The 22,689-nt window shown below is 34.6% G+C and overlaps 1 protein-coding gene across 2 annotated transcripts in view; it reads right to left on the bottom strand.

The window, feature by feature from the left end:
* Window positions 1-22,689, bottom strand: part of THADA (THADA armadillo repeat containing) — a 433,450-nt gene that overhangs the window by 323,184 nt on the left and 87,577 nt on the right. For both annotated transcript variants that reach the window (XM_074204775.1, XM_074204781.1), the window contains exons 23-25: window positions 16,870-17,002; window positions 14,772-14,885; window positions 11,161-11,283 (exon numbers count right to left, since the gene is read on the bottom strand). In XM_074204775.1, coding sequence (XP_074060876.1) covers window positions 11,161-11,283; window positions 14,772-14,885; window positions 16,870-17,002 — 370 coding nt within the window. The remainder of the gene's footprint in view (window positions 1-11,160; window positions 11,284-14,771; window positions 14,886-16,869; window positions 17,003-22,689) is intronic.

A 22,689-nucleotide genomic window follows, 5' to 3' on the forward strand; every position in this document is an offset into this window, starting at 1 on the left:
GTCATGGACCATTCTACACCCTAGTGAAGCCTCAAGATCCTTTTTGCACAGTAAATTATTAAATGCATAAAATAAAATGAAGAGAATTAAAAGGAAATAAATTATGTTAAAATGCAGTTGTTGAAATATTTTTAATGAGAAAAAAACAAGTTCACGGACCTTAAGTTAAGAACAATCTTTGTATATCTCAGGTTCCTTATTTATAAAATGAGAACAATGAAAGAATCTTTAAGGATTCTTCCAGCTTTAAGTCCATCATCTTATGATCCTACGATCATGAGATGATTTAATAATCATGTCACAAATGATTTAAGCTGAGTCTTCCATAAATCAATACTGTTTTTTTTGGGATCACTTCCTTTTCTAGGTGTTCACTAATGTTCTTTTTAAGAACATACAAGCTACTCAGTATTTAAATTGTCTTTTCAAAAGATCAAAATTGAGGCAAACTAGGATTAATAAACTAACAAAAAGGATAAAATGTAGGTGTGTTTTTGAGGTATAAAATAAAAAAATGCTTTTAGGTATAAAATAATTTATTTTTAATCTTCAAATGATGGAATAACATAAGAGTTCAAAGCTCCCAATAGCTCCCAAAGCTTCCTACATGTTGGGGTTTGACATACTTCTAAACTATAGAGTTTAAAAAGAAAGAAAGCATTGGGTGGAAAATATGAAATTATGACAGCCTGCAGACCAGGGAACAGCAAGGGGATCGAAAAAGAGAAAGGGTCAAAATGTAGCCTGTACCTAGGCTAGAACAGGGACTGTGAGAAACAGATTGGCAGATTGTAGGCACAAAGATGATGGCGCAGAGGCAGCAACAGAACGAACTGATATCTTGAGAGGGGAAACACATATCAGCTGCCACATTGAGACTGAGAGGGAAGTGACTATTCTGAGACTGTTTTTACATATATAAAAAAATAAACTTCATCCTTCAGATTTGCTTCTATCTACAGTAACACAAAATCTCACAGTATACTGGACAAAATTTGAGGCACATGTGTGCATGTATGTCTGTGTATGTGTAAAATATATACAAATACACACACACACACACACACACACATACACACATATATATATATATAATTAAATGTACAAACACCCAACCAAAAAGAAAACATTTAAATACCAAGGAGTCACATCAAGAATTATACAAAACTTAGCAACTTTCACTATAAAGGAAAGGAGAGCTTATAATATTTTATTCCAAAAGACAAGAGATAAAGATTTACAACCAAAAATAATCTCTCCAGCAAAACTATGTATAATCTTACAGGGGGAAGGAATGGAACTTTAATACAAAGGAGGAGTTGCAAGCATTACAGATTAAAAGGCCAAAATCAAGTGGACATTCTGACATAGAAATGCAAACATCAAAAGAAACATAGAAAGATAGACGTTTGTTTAATTGAAAGAGAATATGTAGGGGTAAACTGTTAACATGTTAATAGGGATAAGAAAAGTATATCTTCTCAGAATCCTAATATATTTAAGAGTCTAGACAAAAAAAGATTAAAATGACAGTCAACAACCATTTATTAAGTGTTTACTTATGAATTAGACTCTATGCTAAGCTCTGAATAACAGAGTCTATGCATTGTATGTTCTGTTTTAATATCCTAGAAGAAGACAAAATGGGAGTTTATATTGGGGAAAAAAAGGAGAGAGGAAATTATTATTGATAATAGACATACATAAATGAAGAATATGTGGTCATGGATGAAGAGAAGTAGGAAAGCACATCCCATGAACTTCACTTTCACCTGAACTAGATAAAGAAAGATTGAACACAATTACAGGTTACAGTATAAAAATATATTAAACTCAAAAGGGAAATAAATGGGGGAGAGAGATAGAGGGACAGTAGAGAGGGGTCTAAGAAGGAAGGGAGGAGAATAATTATAAGTAAAACAGTTTTCAATATCAGAGACAAGACTATTAAAGGAAAAATAAAAGCATAGGAAGAAAGAACAGGAAGTCCAGGATCAGAGGCTGAGTAAGGAAAAGAGAAGAAATGAAGAAATAGACCCTTTCTCTTAGAAGATCACAAGTATCGGGCATACTCCCTCTCTTTAGGTTAGAGAGAAATACGCTATTAATAATGTATGTAAAGAGGATGAAATCACCCATAAAAAAGGAAAAAAGAATAGTTTAGAAAGCAGAATCTGACAATATGTTTCTTAATTTGAAACACAAAGATTTACAGAGTTAAAATTAAGGGTTAGAAAAAAATAAAATATGCTTCACCTAAATTCAAAAGAAGCAAAAGTAGCTATCCTAAGTTCAGGATTAGCTATAGATAAGATAAAAGTAAGAATTTACATCCTGAATAAAGGTATTATAGATAATGAATCAATATCAATACACAATATGTGTACCATATAGCCCAGCATCTAAATACCCAAAAGAAAAATTAAATGAATTGTTTAGAGAAATAGATGAACTATAACAACAGTGTGAATGTGATACTTTCAGACAAAGACAAATCAAAGCAAAAGATAAACAAAAAAAAGAATTTAAGGACCTGGATAGAATTTTAGAAGATTGAGAGATAATTGACAGTTCTCTCATAATTACTAAATAGGAACAGAAAGGAATTTTTTTTTATTTTTTAGCTAGACATAGCATAAAATCTTTACAAAAATTTATCATGTGTTGCAACATAAACACTATATCAAAAAAAATGTGGAAAGGCAGAAATACTAAGCATATAATTTACTGATCACAAAAATTATATTTAATAAAGGACCCTTAAATTAAAAAATTAAATTAAATTTATTTATGGGATTATTTACATTTATAATTGATTTATAATTATAATTATATTTTATATTATATTAGTATAATATATTAAATTTATAATTCAATTAGAGATTAACATAAATCTAAAAACTAGTGTAAGGAAGCTATAATGAAAAGCTAGACTGAGTTTTATACATTACAGATTCTAAACTATGTGCTAGGAATGTAAGATTAGTTCAACATAAGATAAGACTATAAATATAATAAATGATTAATTTTATAAATATTAAAAACTATATAGTCATATCAATAAATGCTAAAAAGATTTTAACAAAATTCAACATTAATTTCTATTAAAAACTCTAGGAAATTATAGCAATAAGAGGACCTTTCCTTGATATGAGAAATATCATTTCTTTAAATCCTAGAGTAAATATTAAGTTAGCAGACATTCCAATCATATCAGAAATAAAGCAAGGATCCCCATTATAACCACTAATATTTAACATCATGCTATAAATGCTAGTTAAAGCAACAAAATGGGTAAAAGAATTTGAAGGGAAAATATAGGCAAAGATGAAAAAAATTATAAATTTTTGCAGATGATATGATTATAGGCTTGGAGAATACTAGAGAGAGAGAGAGAGAGAGAGAGAGAGAGAGAGAGAGTGTGTGTGTGTGTGTGTGTGTTTTAAAGTAATTAAAATAGTGAATCACAACAGCAAAATTGCAAGAAAAATCTTTTTTTTTTTTAAGTTTTTGCAAGGCAAATGGGGTTAAGTGGCTTGCCCAAGGCCACACAGCTAGGTAATTATTAAGTTGTCTGAGACCGGATTTGAACCCAGGTACTCCTGACTGCAAGGCCGGTGCTTTAGCCACTACGCCACCTAGCCGCCCCGAAAAATCTTTATAAATCATTGTCACTTTTATATAAAACTCAGCAGGAAGAGACAGAAAGAGAAATTCCAATCAAAATAACTAGAAAAGCTAGAAAATATTTGGGAGTATCTATAAAATATCTGGGTACAGGAAGAAGAAACTATTTCACTATAAGCTTTAGCAATTGGAATGTATATCACCATATACAAACATAGATTTTAGTTTTTTAAAGCACCCATTTCTCTGATCCACCCAAGCTGACTAATGCATCCCCTCAAGGGCAAAACTGATTTAATGGCCAACATAGAAGATCCTTTAAGCCTAAGTAGAAGAGACAATAAGGCACCTATCAAATGGGGGTTGAAGGTGGGGGGGAAGGAAGGTGATGGGGGGAAACTGAGTAACATCCTGAAAAAGAATAGACTGAAAATTCATCAGCATTCAATCTAAAAAATCTGTCCTGGAACACTCTATTCTATTGAACAATTTTTTCAAAAACTAGGACAACTTAGTTCTAGTAAATTCTGTCTTGTACTAACAAGTAACAGAAGTTACACAAGTTAAATTTGGAATTTTGCAAAGAAAGCAATGTGATCCCTGTTTTTCTGTTCCTCTACATCTTAATAAACAGTCTACAAGCAAGGGAATATAAACCATAATACCTAAAGAGAATTCAAAAAATGGCCTAAGACAAAAATCTGGCAATTGTTCTCCATTTATTATATAACTTCATAAGATTTAGAACTGAAAGAAACTTTTGGGATAAATTTATTCAACTTATTTTATAAATGAGGAAAGTGAGTCCCAGGAAGATTATTTGATATGCTTGCTTTCACAACTAGTAAATGTTTGAAGCCACATTTGAACTCAGTCTACAGCCAGGCACTGTACTACCTAGCTGCTGAAAGCACTGGTAATGGGAAAGAAAGAAGGGAGAAAGCTTTTCCTTGCTCCTTATAGTCTATGGATTAGAACTAAGGTTGTCTTCCCTGTTTTTGAGTGGCTTTCCACTCACTGAATTTCTTCAATACTGAATCATAGAATTTCAGAGCTGGATGAAGGCTTAAAGATCACTTTGTATACTCCACTATTTTCCAGATGAAGAAACAAGCTTTTCTTCCTAAGAGATTTGCCCAAGGTCACCCAGCAAGTCATTGGCAAAGACACTCTTGGAATTCTCTGCTACCACCTCCTAAACTGTATTAGTTTACTCTTCCTGTCCTTCTTTCCTTCTTGGTCACCCTCTCTGAACCTCCCCACCCTCACTTCATCTTTCCATCCCTGTCCTTCTTTCTACTTGCTTTGGCTGATGCAATATTTGATGGATGTTCTTGGGGTTTTTTTTTTAAAGAAAAAAAAGGATAAATTCTCTGTACTCTGACCTCACTTCTTTGCAGAGGAAAGCTGTAAAAAAACTAAGATGTTTGCAACAGCTTTTTCTGAAATTGCCAGGAAATGCAACTTCTCCCTAATCCAGGATTATGAGCTTTCTATAAAATGAATCTTCTTTCATAACATAAATTATCTGACTCAAACTCAAACTCCAAATAAAACCTTAGTCTTAGTCACAGTAGTATTCTGTAAACAGTCAAATCAATTCAAAATGGACAAATGATTTCTATGAAAGCATTTTAAATGTTAAGTTTTGATGTACAATATGTACAATATCTTAAATAGGGTTTTTAGAAACTGACTCATTCCAAGGTTATATATCTAAGGATTCTTTAAAAAAGATTTTAATGCACAAAAAGGAAAGCATCAATCTTATCTGGCTGTCCTTTTGAACCTGGCCAGTTTATAATAAGTAGAACAAGGAGTTTGCAGCTGTGCAGTTAACTTCATGTCAGTTTGCTCAACTCAGAAGCACATTTTCCTCTACCGTTCTCCCCCCCCAAATCCCCAAATTTATTCAAGTTACCTAAATGACTTCTGTGGTAACTGTATTAATTTTTTTAACTAAAAAAATGTTCTTTGGAGAAAACCTCCTCCTTGAAGCCCATCTGAAATTTCTCTCTGTCATTTGATCTCATATTACTTCTTATACATTTATTATATTTGAATTTGGATTACATATCTGTGGATGCGTTTTATCACCCCCAACTAGGTTATAAGCTCCTTGATGGAAATGGCTATGTTTTACTTCATTTGGATTTGGTTCAAAAAAATGTTTATTAAGTGAGTTAAGTACTGGGACAACAACGAGAAAAATAAAACATCATCTGCCCTCAAGTAGAATACATTCTACTAGACGGATTGGCAGGGGTTGGGGTGGGGGGTGGGGAGGCAGGGGAAGAAGAGAATATAACATGTAGACAAATGAATATGATACAAGATGAACACTATCTGGGGAATCATGGAAGTTTTTATAAAGCAGATGGTACCTGAGTTGAATCGTGAAAAAAAGGTAAGGATTTTGACAGAAATTAAGAGTGATTCCAAACAATGAAGGATGATTTCTGCAAAATCTCCAAAGTAAGAGATGGAATGTTAAGTTTGTCAAATAATTAGCACAGTTTGGCTGAGATATCACTTCCATTATGGTAAATTGAGGGGGGGGGTAATAGGAAATGAGAATAATGGGAGTAAAGAGCTACATTGTGAAGGGCCTGGAATGTCAAGTTAAAGGGATCTATTTTATCTAGAAGAATAGATAGTCAATGATAATTTCCTGTGTTAAGTACCAGGCAATGAAGAGAGCAGGCTCTTAACAAATGTTTACTGAATAAAGAAATGAGAAATCAAGTGGAAGTCACAATTCACAAGGTATCAAAAGACTTGATCCTTTGTCTACTTTCTAGTTCATACAAGATGTTGTGACTTTGGATGACTATTTACCTTTTCTGCATTTTAAATGTTTCATCTATTAAATAGAGATAATAACAGTTTACTCAGTGAAAAGGTTCAGTTTCTAAGGGTCCTTAAACACTAGTATAATTTTTTTCCTTTCTCACTTGAATAGGATGAAGAAATGTAAATGTTTAATATTTTTCTGACTATACATTTACTTGATTTTTTCTTTAATTCATATTTAATTTTTACAAGTTTATTTAATGCATAAAATAACCAAATATACATTTTTTAAAAGTGCTGATGATTGATACTGATCCAATGATGGACTTTCATGGTCTCATGTAAGGGAATGTTAATATAAGGAATCTGTTAGCAATCATTCTTAAGTACATTCAATAAGGCCATTCCTAAAACACTTTTTTTTAGGTTTTTGTTGTGTTTTTTTTTTCCCAAGGCAAATAGGGTTAAGTGGCTTGCTCAAGGCCACATAGCTAGGTAATTATTAAGTGTCTGGGGAAGAATCTGAACTCAGGTACTCCTGACTCCAGGGCCAGTGCTCTATCCACTGAGCCATGTAGCTGCCCCTCTAAAATACTTTTTTTGAGCCATAATCTGAATTAAAATAACTTTGCTAATTTTTAAAGTTTATAATTTAGTAAAAACAAGCAATTACATGGAAAGTACAGCAATATTTTGCTTTAGGCAACAAAAGTATTCCTAAAAAGTTATATTCTAAATCAAATTCCTGTATATTGAATCAGATTTGAAATACATTAGTATATTTTACTACTTAAAAAATTTAATAGGAAAATCTGTGGCAAAGACTTATGTAATACAAATAATCACACTCGAATCTGGCTCATAAATTTTCATTTTTAAAAGTTGTCATACAATAATGATTACATAAAAATGCAAAGTTAACAGTGTATTACAAATATTTTCATTCCCTGTTGGCCCCAACAAATGAAAATATTTGCAACTAGAATGATTTATTTCATGTGTTTTCCAATCATTTTTAAATCTTGTTTCAATTTTTTCTTCTATGTCTGAATTTTTGCATTACATTCTGCAATTGTCTATTTCACATAATCTTTTGCTATGAAAAGTATCTCCATCTTCTATCCTAAATTCTCTAGTTTCTTAATAGACTTGCCAATTAATTCCTTAAGAACTTTATTTCATTTTGTTGTCTTTATTTCATTATGTTGTTCTCTAATAACAAATATGAATCTCCCCATTGTATCAAGGCCACTGGGAGTCACTGACATTCTGGAAGGGGAAGACTCATGTGCTTTGTGGAGGTCTTAGCATAACTGAGAAGGCACATTCTTCCTGGCAGTCCTCCTGGGCATGCCCCTTTGGAAATATGTCTGATATCCAGTCCATCCCAAGTTGGGGACCACTTCCTTGATGGACAAGTCACAGGCTGCTTTTTTAGAACCCACCTTCTGATAGTATAAGGAATTCCTGTCCAAAACTCCATTTTGGGGGTCCGGTTTTCTAGCCAGACCCCCCCCCAAACACATTTGCATAATCAGCAAGCTTAGAGAAATTTTAATAAGCATGCATGCTAATCAAATTCTATTTTGTTCTTTTTTTTTTTAAGGTTTTTGCAAGGCCACACAGCTAGGTAATTATTGAGTGTCTGAGACCAGATTTGAACCCAGGTACTCCTGACTCCAGGGCCAGTGCTTTATCCACTGCGCCACCTAGCCACCCCCAATTTTGTTCTTTCTTAAGACCAAACTCTAGAGGCTAATGTTCATTCCTTATTAGGACAAACTCTGGAGGTTACCATCATATTTAAATTAAATTTTTTAAGGGCAAACTCACAGAGGTTGCCAATTAATAATTTTATTTAATTTTTACTTCTCTTCTTCATTCATCTTGGGTCTGTTCCTATTAATCAGTATGATGAGTTTTCTAAAGTCTTTTCTGGGAAAGGGAAAGGAAAATGAAGGGGAAATGAAGAAGGCATGATGTGGATAATGAGACAGCAAAGGAGAGGGAGAAAGAATAAAGGCGAGGATAGTCAACAGTATCAAATGTAGAGAGGTTAAAAAAAGATAAGGACTAAGAAAGTATCATCAGGTTTGGCAATGAAGAAATCATTGCTAACTTTGGAGAGAGCAGTGTCAATTGAATAACAATCAGAAGCCAGACAGCAAAGCTTGTGATATTAATGCAAGAAGAAAACTGGAAGCAGGGAGTATTGACAGCTTTTTCAATTAGTTTGGCTGTGAAAGATAGGAGAAATATAAGACAATTGAGTGAGGGGATTGTACGGGCTAGTAGAGGGGTTCAAGACTTTTTGTGTCGTGGACCTCTTTGACATCATAAAGAATCATAAAGGAAACCAAAGGTTAATGAAAATAAAGATGTAATTTTTTTTACTCATGCAACTTCAGAAACTCACTATAATTTATTCATTGACTTCTGTCTAGTGAATATCAAGGGAAATAATGAAAAAGATTAGAAATAAGAAAGGACTAGTACTTCCATAGCTCAAAATACATTAGGAAATAATAACCATCAAAATAATTTGATAGTGATTAAAAGATAGAAAAACAAATTAATGGAAAAAACTAGACAAGGAAGAGTCAGAAATGACTGAAGTCAATAACCCAGTGCTCATTAAACTCCAACCTAAAAATTATTATTAAAGAACTCTATTTGACAAGAATGGTAGGAAAACTTGAAAGAGAGTCTGGCATAAATTATATTCAGCCCAGCATCTTAAACTATATTCCACAACAAATTCAAAATGAATACTCAAGATGAATATTAAAGATTAGATCTAGACTGTTCAAAATGCAGCCTGCAGTATGATTTTGTGCAGCAACCTGTCGGTTTACTAAATGTGTTAGTAAACGAAGCCAAGCTACTACAAAGCTCTCACTAAAATGGTAATTCAAAGTATATTATCTATTGTTTCAATAAAAACTTTTTAAAGTAAGGTTCGACAGCCCTGGATTAGATAATAAAAAATTAGAAAAGAAGTAATTATAAACTTTTCACTACTGTAGAAGAGGATGAATTCTTAATCAAAGAAGGAACAAAAGTAAATACAAAAACCAAAATGGATAATTTCAATTACATGAAATTGAAAAGCTTTTATAGAAATAAAATAAACACAAATAGGATAAAAGAGGCGGGAAATCTCTATTAAATATATCCCTAATAATCATCTAATAATGAAAAGATATAAAAACAGCTTACAGAAATGTGACCAAAAGCTATTCTGCTATAAATATGGAGTCAATGAATGAATACTTCTCAAATGAAGAACTAAAATATTAAGAATGCTCTAAATAACTAATAAAGGAAATACAAATCAAAACAACTCTGAGGTTTGAATCATACCAAACAAATGATCAGATGACAAAAAATTGGAAATCCATGTCGAATAGATCATAGAATGACTGGCACATTCACGGACTGTTGGTGGAGCCATAAATTAGTATAATCATTCTATTCTGAATTTTGAAAAGAGTAAAAATGGTCATGATTTTTGACCCAAATGTTCCAGAACTAGGCATATACTATACTTACGGGGACAACTAGGTGGTACAGTAGACAAAGAAAACTCATCTTTCTGAGTTCATATCTGGTCACAGATACTTGCCAGTTGTGTGACCTTGATCACATTTATTTAACCATATTTGTCTCAGTTTCCTCATCTGTAAAAATTGACTGAAGAAAGAAATGGCAAACCACTTTCAGTATCTTTGCCAAGAAAACCCCAAATGGGGTCACAAAGAGTTGGAAATAACTGAAAAATAACTGAATATACCTAGGGATAAACATCAAAAAGGTCTGATTAACACCAAAATGTTGATTTGTAGCAGCACTTTTTATGGCAATAAATAACTGGAGAGAAAGTAAATAAATGTCCATTTTTAGAGGAACAGCTAAATAAAATGGAATACTGTTGTCCTGTAAGAAATAATGAACATGGGGCAGCTAGGTGGCACAGTGGATAGAGCACCCACCCTGGAGACAGGAGTACCTGAGTTCAAATCCGGAGGTTACCATCATATTTATATATTAGACACTTATTTATATATAGACACATATTTATATATTAGACACTTAATAATTACCTAGCTATGTGACCATGGACAAGTCACTTAACCCATTACCTTAAATAAAAAAGCAAAAAGAAAAAAAAGAAATAATAAACAACAAAAATACAGAGAATCACAGAAAAATTTAAACCTGCAGAACAGGGCATAAGCCCATTAAGTAGAACCAGGGAAACAATGAACATGATAACCACAAAAATGTAAGTAGAAACAATAATACCAAAGCAATGGAAATTGGGTATTGCTGAAAATTTTACCAACCCAACTTGATCCCAAAGAAGAGATATAAAAAAGACTTTATATTCTGCATCTTTGTAGAAGCAGAGGTCCAGGTCTATAATGCTGAATATAATATCACACTTCTTTTGATAGCAGAGCTTCTGTTTCTTCTTCCTCTTTTTTTGCTTTTTACTATAAAGGGATGGGCTCTCTGAGAGACAGTAGGGGAGGGATACAGCAAAAGATGTGAGTTATATGTAAACGAAAGACCAATAAAAATTTATATTAAAAAACCAAAATCTGAACTATGCAATCTGCTTTCCTACACAATTACAACACTTTGACAAGGTGGCTCTTCCCAGTAGTCCAATGAATATTCAGTCAATTAAAAACCCACTTTGGCATGCAATTGAATGAAAACAGTGACGGGACTTACTGCCCAGACAGGAGAGGTAAAGCCCAGAATTGCAGCTTGAATTCCATCAGCAACATAAGGAATGATGTTTTCACCCAGACGAGTATCTCTGAACAAAGCTCTAAGGATATTTAGAGCATGGACCTGGAACAAAAAACAGCCGGAAAAAAAAAAAACAACACCATAATTGACACTGAAGTTCTTTCAAGCTGCAGAACAAAACTTAAATATATGAAGAGAGAAAATACAAAACATTCAAAATTTAATAAAAATAATTTTAAAATGATCAGTTAAAGAGTATGAATCTACATATGTGGTTGAGAACAGGATGGTTATTTCTTATTATTTAAAATTAAAAGAAACATTATAGAAATAAATGTGACTAGGGAAATTATTATTCGTAAAATCCTCTGTCAAGAGATTGGAGAAAGAGACCAAAGAAGTTACTGAGCAACTAAGAAAACTAGAAATTAAAAAAAAATGATGTTCAAAAAAAGCACAGAAAACAAAAATGTTGAAAATGAAATGATAAAAAAAGAAAACAAAATACTACTAAAACTAGAAGCTGATTGTTTTGAAAGGCACAGCAGACAAAATATTGTGTTATTTACTTTTGTTTAAAAAAGGAAAACCAAATTATTAAAACTAAAAATGAGGATAACAACACATGAAAATAAAGAAAATTACTAAAAACTATTATACATAATATGCAAACTACAAAAACAAATGAAAAAATTAAATATTTACAAATATATAATTACCCATATTAACAGTCTATGGACATCATAAATAATGTGAATCAACATAGGAAGAAAACTTATTTGAAAAGGGATTCAATAATTTTTTTAAAATTTCAGTGTAAATGGTATATAAGTATTCTACCCAAATGACCATTTATTTTGAAAGACATTAATTTAAATAAACATTAGGGAATCTTTCAAACTTAAATACCAAAGAGTTGCTAAATATAGTGAATAAATGAAACATGAAGGCTATTGGTGCTATTATGATGTCTACTACTTGGAAATTCTCTTCTCTAATAATCTTGCATCTTCTCTTAAGAATTTAAATTCTGGTCTTCCAGAACTAGCTCATGTCCTTTCTCCTACATGAAGTTTTCCTTATTTTACGTATATACTGATTATTCAAAGAGACACTGACATGTATTATTGTATTTATCTCTAAAACTCAATCTAGTGTTTAACATTCCATTATATTCTTCTTGCTTTTATATAAATAATGCCATAAAAGACTCCCCTAAAGAGATGGTAAGCTCCTGAAAAGTAACGAATGAGTCTTTTCCTCTTGTATATCTCACAGCAGAGATAGTCAGCCATATGGTAGGCTCAACAAATAATGACTTGCCTATGTTACCCTTCATATAAACTCTTTTTGTTTTCTAATTTTATTTAAGGCAATGGTGTTCAAGGTCACACAGCTAGGTAATTATTAAGTGTCTGAGGCCACATTTGAACTCAGGTCCTCCTGATTCTAGGGCCAGTGCTCTATCCACTGCACCACCTAACTGGCCCCATCTCATATACACTCGTTTGTTTGTTTGGTTTTTTTTTTGCAAGGCAAATATTAAGAGTCTGAGGTAGGATTTGAACTCAGGTCCTCCTGACTCCAAAGTTGGTGCTCTATCCACTGCATCATCTAGCTGTTCTCCTATCTTATATACTCTTTTGGGTTTTTTTTTCTTTTTGCAAGGCAATGGGTTAGGTTAAGTGGCTTGCCCAAGCCCACACAGCTAGGTAATTATTAAGTGTCTGATGTCACATTTGAACTCGGGTACTCCTGACTCCAGGGCTGGTGCTCTATCCACTGTACCACTTAGCCACCCCTCATATACTCTTAACATTAATTCTGCTTATGAGATGGCACATGCCCTCATTTCATCAAAATGGCAGACTTTGGGTGAGCTATACCATCTACAATTTCAGGCTTTATTGATGAGTTGCTTTTTTCCCAAACTTTTTACACCCTCTTTTTCATTCTGTTTTTTTTTAACTGGGTATTTTCCTGGGTATGTGTTTTTTTTTTAATTAATTTATTTATTTTCATCCATATGCACATGTGTATTTTTAAGTTACAAAATTTCCTTCCACCCTCCCTTCCCACAGTCAGGTTAGTATTGTACATCACACATATTTTGATAAACATGTTTACAAATAAGTAATTTTCGACTTGAGGAATTAGAATTAAGGGAAAGATAATAAGAGATAATTTTTTTACAAAGCGTTCATCAGATTCGGAAGGGTTGTTGTTGTTGTTGTGTGTGTGTGTGTGTGTGTGTGTGTGTGTGTGTGTGTGTGTTTTGTTTTGTTTTTCTTCCTTTGGATGGGGATAATATAATCCACTCATTCTGTTTTATAAAGGATAGCTCTCTGGAAGGAGAAGGGGGGGGGAACATTGGTGAAATAAAACCAAAACATATCAATAAAAATATATTTCTTAAAAATTATCTTTCCATTTTGTGCCTCCTAACTTTCCATCCTTTACCTACTGTTTTCACAGTGATTCTGTATCCTTTTTGTCAAGTTCAGGAAATAGAATTCTGTTTTCTGAATTTTCCAGTCCTCTCCTTCCACTTGGGAGTTCTTCCAATAAAGTGGGGGACCAGTCAGATCTTAGCCGGTCTGATGCGCTAGTGTGCATGTAGTTGTAGTGGATGGAACTGGGTATGAGTGGAAACAGGGAGTTTTGCTCACTGGTTAAACTAGGAGCTCGGGACCAGAGACCCTGTAAAGAGGTGCTAATATCTGGGGAGTGAGACCCCCATGTCTGAACTAAAAGGACACAGAGTACATGTTAACTAACATGGTGACCACCAGGCAACAGGTGGTAACTATGACATTTCTGAGGCTGCTGCTGATTTTTACAAGAGCAAGTCAGGCATTGGAATACACTACATCCAGCATTCTCCCTGAACATTCCTGTATTATTCAAGATCTTTTTGTGTATTTGCCTTCTCTCCCCAACTAAAGAATATGTTCCATTGGGACAGGGTGTGGACTAGGTCATATGCTTCTCATGCAGTCTACTATAGTGCCTTGGGATGTGATCAAATTCAGAAAATACTTGACTGTTGGTTTAATAACTGAAACAAGATTCTTAACACAAAACGAGATTCTTAGGGGCTTAAAATAAACTGATATTAAAATGAAAAGCTGTGGTTTCTCTATCAGTAAAAGGTTGGGTGGTAACATTTTTTAGAAAAGTTTTGCCTGACCCATGCTATTAAATATGCCCCAATGGTAGAGAGGCACACATGGGAAATTCTTAAGTGACATCATGTTAGTTTATAAATATCAGAGGCAATCATTATTGTATACAAAATCCTCCCTAACGGAAACAGGATGTTTTTCACCACAGCTTAGAAAATAACTTCTTATAGAGACAATACACAGCCACTGAAGTGGTGCTTGAGGCTTATTTTAGAGGGGAGAGGGTGATAAACAAAAAACGAAATTCAAATGGATTTGAATATCTGTCTTGACCCTGACTTATACAGCTATAGCCAGTCACTCAAATGAGAGTTCTTTCTAAGTTTTGTTTTACTTTAAAGTCAATAACAGTTTAAAAAATGGTCTTCCCAGTAAAATTTTAAGGGAATATGTTTTAATTATTACCTGTGGGACTGAACTCTGTGAGTCACCTGAAGGTACAGCCAAAGAGATCAATTCTTTCATTGTTATCTTCAATAAATCCATCCTGCCTTTCTTTGGCTCAGAAGCCAACAACGCCTGTGGGAAAACAGGGCAGATATGAACAGGTCTCAATGTACTCTCCCCTTATACACACCCTACTCCTTTACAACAGTCACAAGCTCAAAATTTCCTAGGTTCATCCATAGAGGTTCATCATCACATAACCTGTCTGTTTTCAACTGTTAGTTTGAATCATACATGAGGCAATGAAAGAGTAGTTCATGGTGGGGTAAAATGACCTTGGGGTGAGGAGCTATAGTCGACCCCAGCCATGCCACTAACTAGTTACATGTTTTTGAGGTACTCCCTTAACCTTTTACCCCTCCACCTCTTCATCTGAAAACAAAAAATGCCTATCAAGTAATCTCTAATATACCTGCCTGCTCAAAAAATTCTAAGATGCCAAGGCCAAAGGTTATACCAATCACTTGGTATAAGGGTCTATATAATCAAAATTAATAGTAACTCCAAAGTAGAAAAGTGCACATCAGATACCATAATAAAGACTCTTCAATAAGGATCATCTCCTTTAAATGAAGAACAAAGAATAAAATTCCCTGTGAAATAAGTCCTTTGACCTCTGAAAAAAAAAACCATTCATAGGCTAATATTTAACTTTTGTTTAGCTACACAGAAGAACCCTGAAGAGCTATGATAAAAATTAATTCTGCAAGCATTTATTAAAATGCCTACTGTGAAGAAGATAACAAAAATAACAGTTCCTAAATCTTGAACTTACATTCTAATGAAGAAAAACAATGTGTAAACAGACATGTCAATGCAAAATATATACAAATAAAATCAAGTCTGTCCATGCTCTTCAGGAGCTCATGATACTTTCACATTGGTGAAGTAGCAAGATTGAATGAGCCAAAAGACTTATGAGTATTCTCCTTGCCTTCACATCTGCATGCAGGCTCTAGTGAGGGACGGATGTTGCTACCGGATGGATCACACTGAGGAGAAAGGACAGAGACCCAAGAGAGGCCAGCCCACAGTTGATTTATGAAGGTCACCAGCTTTAGCCTAGTGCAACCATATGCTGCTGACCTCTGGGTCAAGTCAACATCCTTCTTTCTTTCAAGCATAATGAATCCTTTCTTCTGCATGTGGTGTCTATTGGAACTGAGTGGCTATGTATGGAGCAAAAGAGAAGAATGTAATAAAACTTCATCTCATTCATTTGGAATTTTCCCACATTTTTAATCTTGCCTTAATTTGTTTTCTTTTTTTTCCCCCCAAAAGAGTTAGGCTAAACACTCAAAAATGTCTGGCTAAAAAAATATGTTCAGTGAAAAACATTGCAAGATCTATAAGAACTGATGGAGATCATTGTGGGCAATAATATTGATGCTGTAATGATGATCAACTGTGACAGATTTAACAACTCTGATCAATATAACAATCCAAGAAAATCCTAAAGGGCTCATGTTGAAAAAATTCTCTCTATCCTCCAGAGAGCAAACTGATGAACTCTGAATGCAAACTGATATATAATTTTCTCAATTTATCTATTTTTCTAGTTTTAAAAGATATGACTGATATGGAAGCATATTTTTACATGATTTCACATGTATAATTGATATCATATTGGCTTGCCTTCTCAGTGGGGGGGACGGGGGAGAAGGTGAGAGGGAAGGAGAGAACTTGGAACTCAAAATTCAAAAAGAAAAGAATATTTACGATAATACAATTTTTTTTAAAGTAAAAAAAATTGAGCACAGGAAGAGTCTGCTTTATCTAATGTACTGACATTCTGGAATTACAATCCCTTTGCTAACAAAAACATAGACAGACACACAGACACACAGACACACACACACACACACACACACACACACACACACACACACACACACACACACACACACAGAATTGGTAGAGATTTTCCTGACCTAATATCTGTCCATTGACTCATTGAGAAGTGGTGAGAAGTGGAAGCCACCAAGGGGCTGGGGCTGGGGGTGATAAGGGGATGTCAATGCCCTAAATGACAGGGGAAGAAACGTCTCCTGGTTACCTGTATATAAAATGGGATTCCAGCGCTGCGTCTTGTTGCACAGAGTTTAGAAGAAGGATCACTAGACTTCACTTCTTCCAAGACCTCCCGCAACCACTGTTCTGGGAGTCTTTGCAGACCCTCACTGGGACACCTGAGGAATGTAAAAGAGCAAATACTTGAGCATGGAGTTAGCACAACCAAAGCAAAACCTTGTTATGTAAATAATGAAACAATAGTAGAGGTAGAAGGATAGCTAGATGGCCCAGTGATAGAACTCTGGGCCTGGAGTTCAAATCCAGCCTCAGACACTTTCTAGGTGTGTGACCCTGGGCAAGTCACTTAACTGTATTTGCCTCAATTTCCTCATCTGTAAAAGAAGCCAGAGAAGGAAAGTCAAACTATTCTAGTATTTCTGTCAAGAAGAGTCAGGACACAACTAAAATGATTAAAGAATAATAATAACTGAAAAAACACTCTCCAAACACAAATTCACTGTAAAATTGTGCAAGTATGTTTGTCCTATTTTTCATCATTACATCTTCACTCATAAGTATTCAGTCCAACAAGAAAATAAAAAAGATGCATTAAAAAAAATCACATGTATTCAATTAGGAAAAAAATTTGTTGCTCCAGCTTCACAAGTTTTGCAACCTTGGAATCCAAAATCAATACACTCTAAACAATGATGATAATAATTTAACAACAATAATAATAGTTAGCATTTATATAATATTACTTTAAGATTTGCAAAGCACGTTACAATATTATTTCATTTGATCCTCAAACTAACCCTGGGAGGTAGATGCTATCATTATCACCATTTTGCAAATAAGGAAACTGAGTCAGAGGTGAAGTGACTTGTCCAGGGTAACAAAGCTGGTGTCTGCAGTCACATTTGAATTCAAGTCTTCCTGACTCCAGGTCTACCACTCTACCCACTGTTCTACTTCGCTGCTCTACTTTTAAGATAACCAGCTTCTCACAGGCCTTCTACAATGTACAAAGTTATATTTCTCTCAATATTCTCTCCCTTCACAAATGCAGCCAGTCCATACTTTCAACTATGGGCTCTAATTATAGTGCAGGTAACTTCCATGCCTGTCTCTCTATCCCTCCCCTCCTCTCTCTCTCTCTCTCTCTCTATCTCTCTCTATCTCTCTCTCTTTATCTCACACACACACACACACACACACACACACACACACACACAAACAGACCTTTCTTACAAGTTTCAGAGTTACATCACCAACAGCCCATGGAACATTTCTGCCTCCACTGCAGAGAATTTTTAATTCCAACTAGTATGATTTTTATACATTTAGATGACTATAATTTCCTATAATTCCTTATTAAAACTCCTCAATATTATCTCCAATTGCTTCCTCTTACTTTGGTCTCTGATAAACTTCCCTTGCCAAAAATAATCCCTTTCCATTTCTTTTTCTTTTTTCTTTTTTTTTTTTTTTTTGGTTTTAGCAAGGCAATGGGGTGAAGTGGCTTGCCCAAGGCACACAGCTAGGTAATTATTAAGTGTCTGAGGCCAGATTTGAACTCAGGTACTCCTGACTCCAGGGCTGGTGCTCTATCCACTGCGCCACCTAGCTGCCCCTACATTTGCATTTGATCCTATCCCTTCTTCCTAACTTCTCCAGCACATTGCCCCCATCATCTTCTTTCCTCTTTCTCTACTTTTCAGTCTTTCCCTATCTATTGGAGTTCTCCTTTCCTTGAGGTCCACAAAATGTACCTTATCCTAAACTCCCCCTTCTTTGCTGAGGTGGCAGACCCTCAGCATCCATGGGTGTGGAACAGATGTCAGACTTTTAGGATTTGTTGTCTAGATTTACTAGACTTTTTTTTTCATTTTTTTATGATTTTTGATAAGGAATGGATGGTTCTCTGGGACAGAGAATGAAGAGAAATACATTTGGAAATATTGATAACGTAAAAACTTTTTAAAAATCAAGATAATTTAATTAAGAATGTAAGCTCATTTTTCTTTTGTATCCCTAAGGCTTGACAGTAGTGTCTAATAAATGTTTATTGATTAATTAAAATCTTTAAATCCCTGGTTTCCTCAAGTGATGCCTCCTCCTGAACAATTTTTGATAATGTCCAAAATCTAGATTTATCTAAAAATTAATAATATGTAAATAAATATATAAGGTTCATTTTTTCAAAAAAAATAACCTAAGGAAAATACTCTTCAGAAAATAAGATTGATTTCCAATTTGAGGTAAAAATTAGAAGCTCCTTCAGTAATCCAAATTCAGTTTCTGAACAGAAACTATTCCAAACAATTAGACACTAGTCCATGGTTCACAAAATACAAATCAATATACAACTAACTCAGAACTTTTTGTGACATTAACTGCAAGATAGGCTGTGCAAACTGCTAAGGCTTAGAGCGCCAAATAAAGTGGGAAACAGTGTCAGAATCATGAGTTGTTGAACCCAAGTCAGCTGTTCTTTCTCCTACACTATTAGGCAATACCATTTAAAAGTCAACATGGGTATTTCAGATGCAATCTCAGTCATGAAAAATGACTCTTCCATTTCCCTGAAACCAAAAGTCCCTCTGATTTTTAAAAGTTTGCTTCAAGGATGGCTTCAACAAAACCAGCCATCCGAGGGAGGAAACATGACCACTTGTAGACTGCTGTTATTTTCCCCTACTCTATCGCATTATCCTCTGACTTACCAATCCAGTGTCTAAACTGCATTCTTCCTATAATGAAGCATTCATCTGTGGTCACACAGAGCTCGTCCTTGCCAGGAAACCCTTTCAGAATGTCACTGAGCCCTAAAATTAAACACTTCTGTCAAAGTCATAGAAGGAGCCAAGGCAAAGGACTTTTAGACAAGGACAGAACTTCTGTGCTGTGGATCTACTGTGGGTCTGTGAACTCAGCCAAGAGAACCACGGTTTAACTCCTTTATCACCTTTCTCAAAGCCATTCTTTTGTTTTCCCCGGTTAAGATTCATTTCTTATTCCATGTATGTGGTGCAGAATGATGTAATGGAAAGAGAATTGAATGAATTTGGCTTCAGAGAGAACTTTGTTTGAATCTTGGCATTGCTACTTAATATCTGGGGGAACTGAGCCTCAGTTCCCTCAACTGTCAAGTGAGAGGGCTGAGCCCCTCGGGAGCAGGGGGGATACCACAGTGCTTAAGGAGAGCCAGGCTGGCCAGGGTGGAAATGGAGAAGGTCAAAGCTCCAGTTCTGTGCTTTGCAAACCTTTGAGTTAATCTGGTGATCAGTCCCTAATGAGTCAGGACTCTCCTTGCTTTCTGACCTGACCCAACTTACCCAAACTTATCTTTTACCACTCATCTAAACTCCATTCCAGCCAAACTGACCACTCAATACTCTACACACACAATATTTAGCTTATTCCAAATTCTAAGTCTTTCTTAAATGGATTCTGCATCTTGAAGCTCCTCTCCCTTCATGTCTCTCTATGAATCCAAATTTGAGTCATCCTTCAAGAGCCAAATCCTCCCCCCCAATGAAGTTTCTTCCTAATACTTTTCCTCCCTGTTCTGAAATATTTTGCGTGGAAAAATCATTGGGACATATATTAGTACTTAACTGTCAGCTAACTAAATGAGTTATATAATTTTAGTTATATAAATTATATATAAATATATAAAATTATATAAAATATTAACTGGTTCTTGTCTATCAGTTTTCTTTTACCAGATAGTGAGTGAAACCCAAAAAATGCTTGCTTTGTACTTCTTTGTAACAACCCTCTCCCCTACCCTGCTTTCCATAAACAGCATTTTTAGCTGAGAACACAGGAGGCATTCAAAAAAAAAAAAAAAAAAAAAGTTGAACTCTGCCTATATCTATAACCATGGTGGTATCTTGCACACAGACCTAGGCATCAAAAGATTGACTCCCATCCTAGATATTCTGGTTCCCAGATCCATATCCAGTTACCCAGCAAGAGCAAATCTTAAAACAATTACTGCTCATATACTTGGTGGCTGCCACTGTAACTTGTTGACCTGGGTTGCCCTACTTATTCTCTCAAGGACTGAAACTTTGCTCATGGTTAATTTAAGGAAATTTAGGAACAAGCTCTGTGAGAACATTCAAGAATAGAAAACTTCAATAAAATGAAGTGATGCCTAATTATAAGCAACACCTGAAAATAAAACCTATCTAGTAGTGTTCGTTACATACTAATAATAATTTTAGGATTAGCTACTAGAAAGAACAGTTGTAATTAGGTTCACTAATATTTAGAGTATATTTCATGAAGTCTCTCATGCCCAAGTATCCAGTTGCATGATATGGCCTGATCTTATTGAAAAGAAAAAGTGCAAACTAAACTTATCCCTTACAAATAATAGATGTTTGTTATATATTGTTGAATTAAAAAACTAATAGGGTGGGGATCAATGGCACAGATTAATAAGAGCAATTCATATTTATTTATTTGTAGGGCTTTTCAGTTTACAAAATGTTTTCTTCCTGACAAATTGTAGGATAGATAATATAAGAATTATTATTCCTGTTTTACCAATGAGGGAAATTGTAGAGTTCCTGTCTGGACTCTTATGTTGAGTCCTGCTTCTGGACTCCTTCAGTCTTCCCCAGGCCAGCATTGGAGCGGCAGGAGACAAGTACCCCATCAAGATCTCCAAGTGCTCCATTTATTTACCAAAACACCAGTGCTTAAATACCTTTTCAGACCCTAATCCACTCCCACTCCCATGGCATTTAGTAAGATAAGATTTGGTGTTTAAGGATACCAGGTGACAATAATTTACAATGCTCCCATTCACAACGGTGCCCAACAGGAAAAAAGTAAAATATTGAAATAGGAGATAATTTTTAGAGTGATTTGGTGGGGCAGCTAGGTGGTAGAGTGGATAGAGCACCGGCCCTGGGGTCAGGAGTACCTGAGTTCAAATCCAGCCTCAGACACTTAATAATTACATAGCTATGTGAGATTGACAAGTCACTTAACCCCACTGCCTTGCCAAAAAAAAAAAAACCTAAAAAAAAAGAGTGATTTGGCTATAGATTGAATTATAAAATATTACTTTTTTTGACCATCTGTTTAACTGCCTAATTTTGCTTTGCTTCTATTAATATTAAAATGTGTTTCTATTCTCTAAGCTAATACTGATTGCATTGTGGGCTGAATTAGAGGAAGAAGAGGTGGTAGAGAGTATAATAGTATGCTAGGAGGTGTGTGAAAGAGAGCTTGGGAATTAAAATCTTCTAAAGATAATCCATTCAGGAGATAATCCACATGTGAATTTCCCAGGGATGACTGTAATCTGATTGATGTTTGGAGGTACATCAATTCCTTCAGGAAATTTGGTACTTAATACACTGCTTTCTTAAGTTCACTGAATTCTCTATTAAATTGGCTCTCTGTTAGCTTAAAAGAAACAACATAACTCCATGTTGAAAGCAACCAGTCACACTTAGAGGACTAAGCAAAATTTCAAATCAATATTCACACCAAAATCCCCCCCCAAAGAGTTTAATGATATACATACCAAACGCTGCCACCTGCACTTGTGCCTTGGACCAGGTGCCTTCTCAAAGCTTATCAAAAGAAGAGAAACTATCTCTATTTATGCTTCAGTTCTCTACCGACAGAGCTATTTATTTAATTACCATCTTTATGAGCACTTGAGGAATTATCAAAGGAATAATCAAAAGCTCAATAATTAGCATTACTAAAAGAAAAAGAAAAATCACAAAACCCTAGAATTTCTGAATTGAATTAGACCTTATCAGCTAACCAGAACAACCCATTCCCAAAAAGGAATGTTGAATGGTCATTCAGTCTGCATAAAGACGTATCA

The sequence above is a fragment of the Macrotis lagotis genome, chromosome 1 (genome assembly GCF_037893015.1).
Source record: "Macrotis lagotis isolate mMagLag1 chromosome 1, bilby.v1.9.chrom.fasta, whole genome shotgun sequence".
Lineage (NCBI taxonomy): Eukaryota > Metazoa > Chordata > Mammalia > Peramelemorphia > Peramelidae > Macrotis > Macrotis lagotis.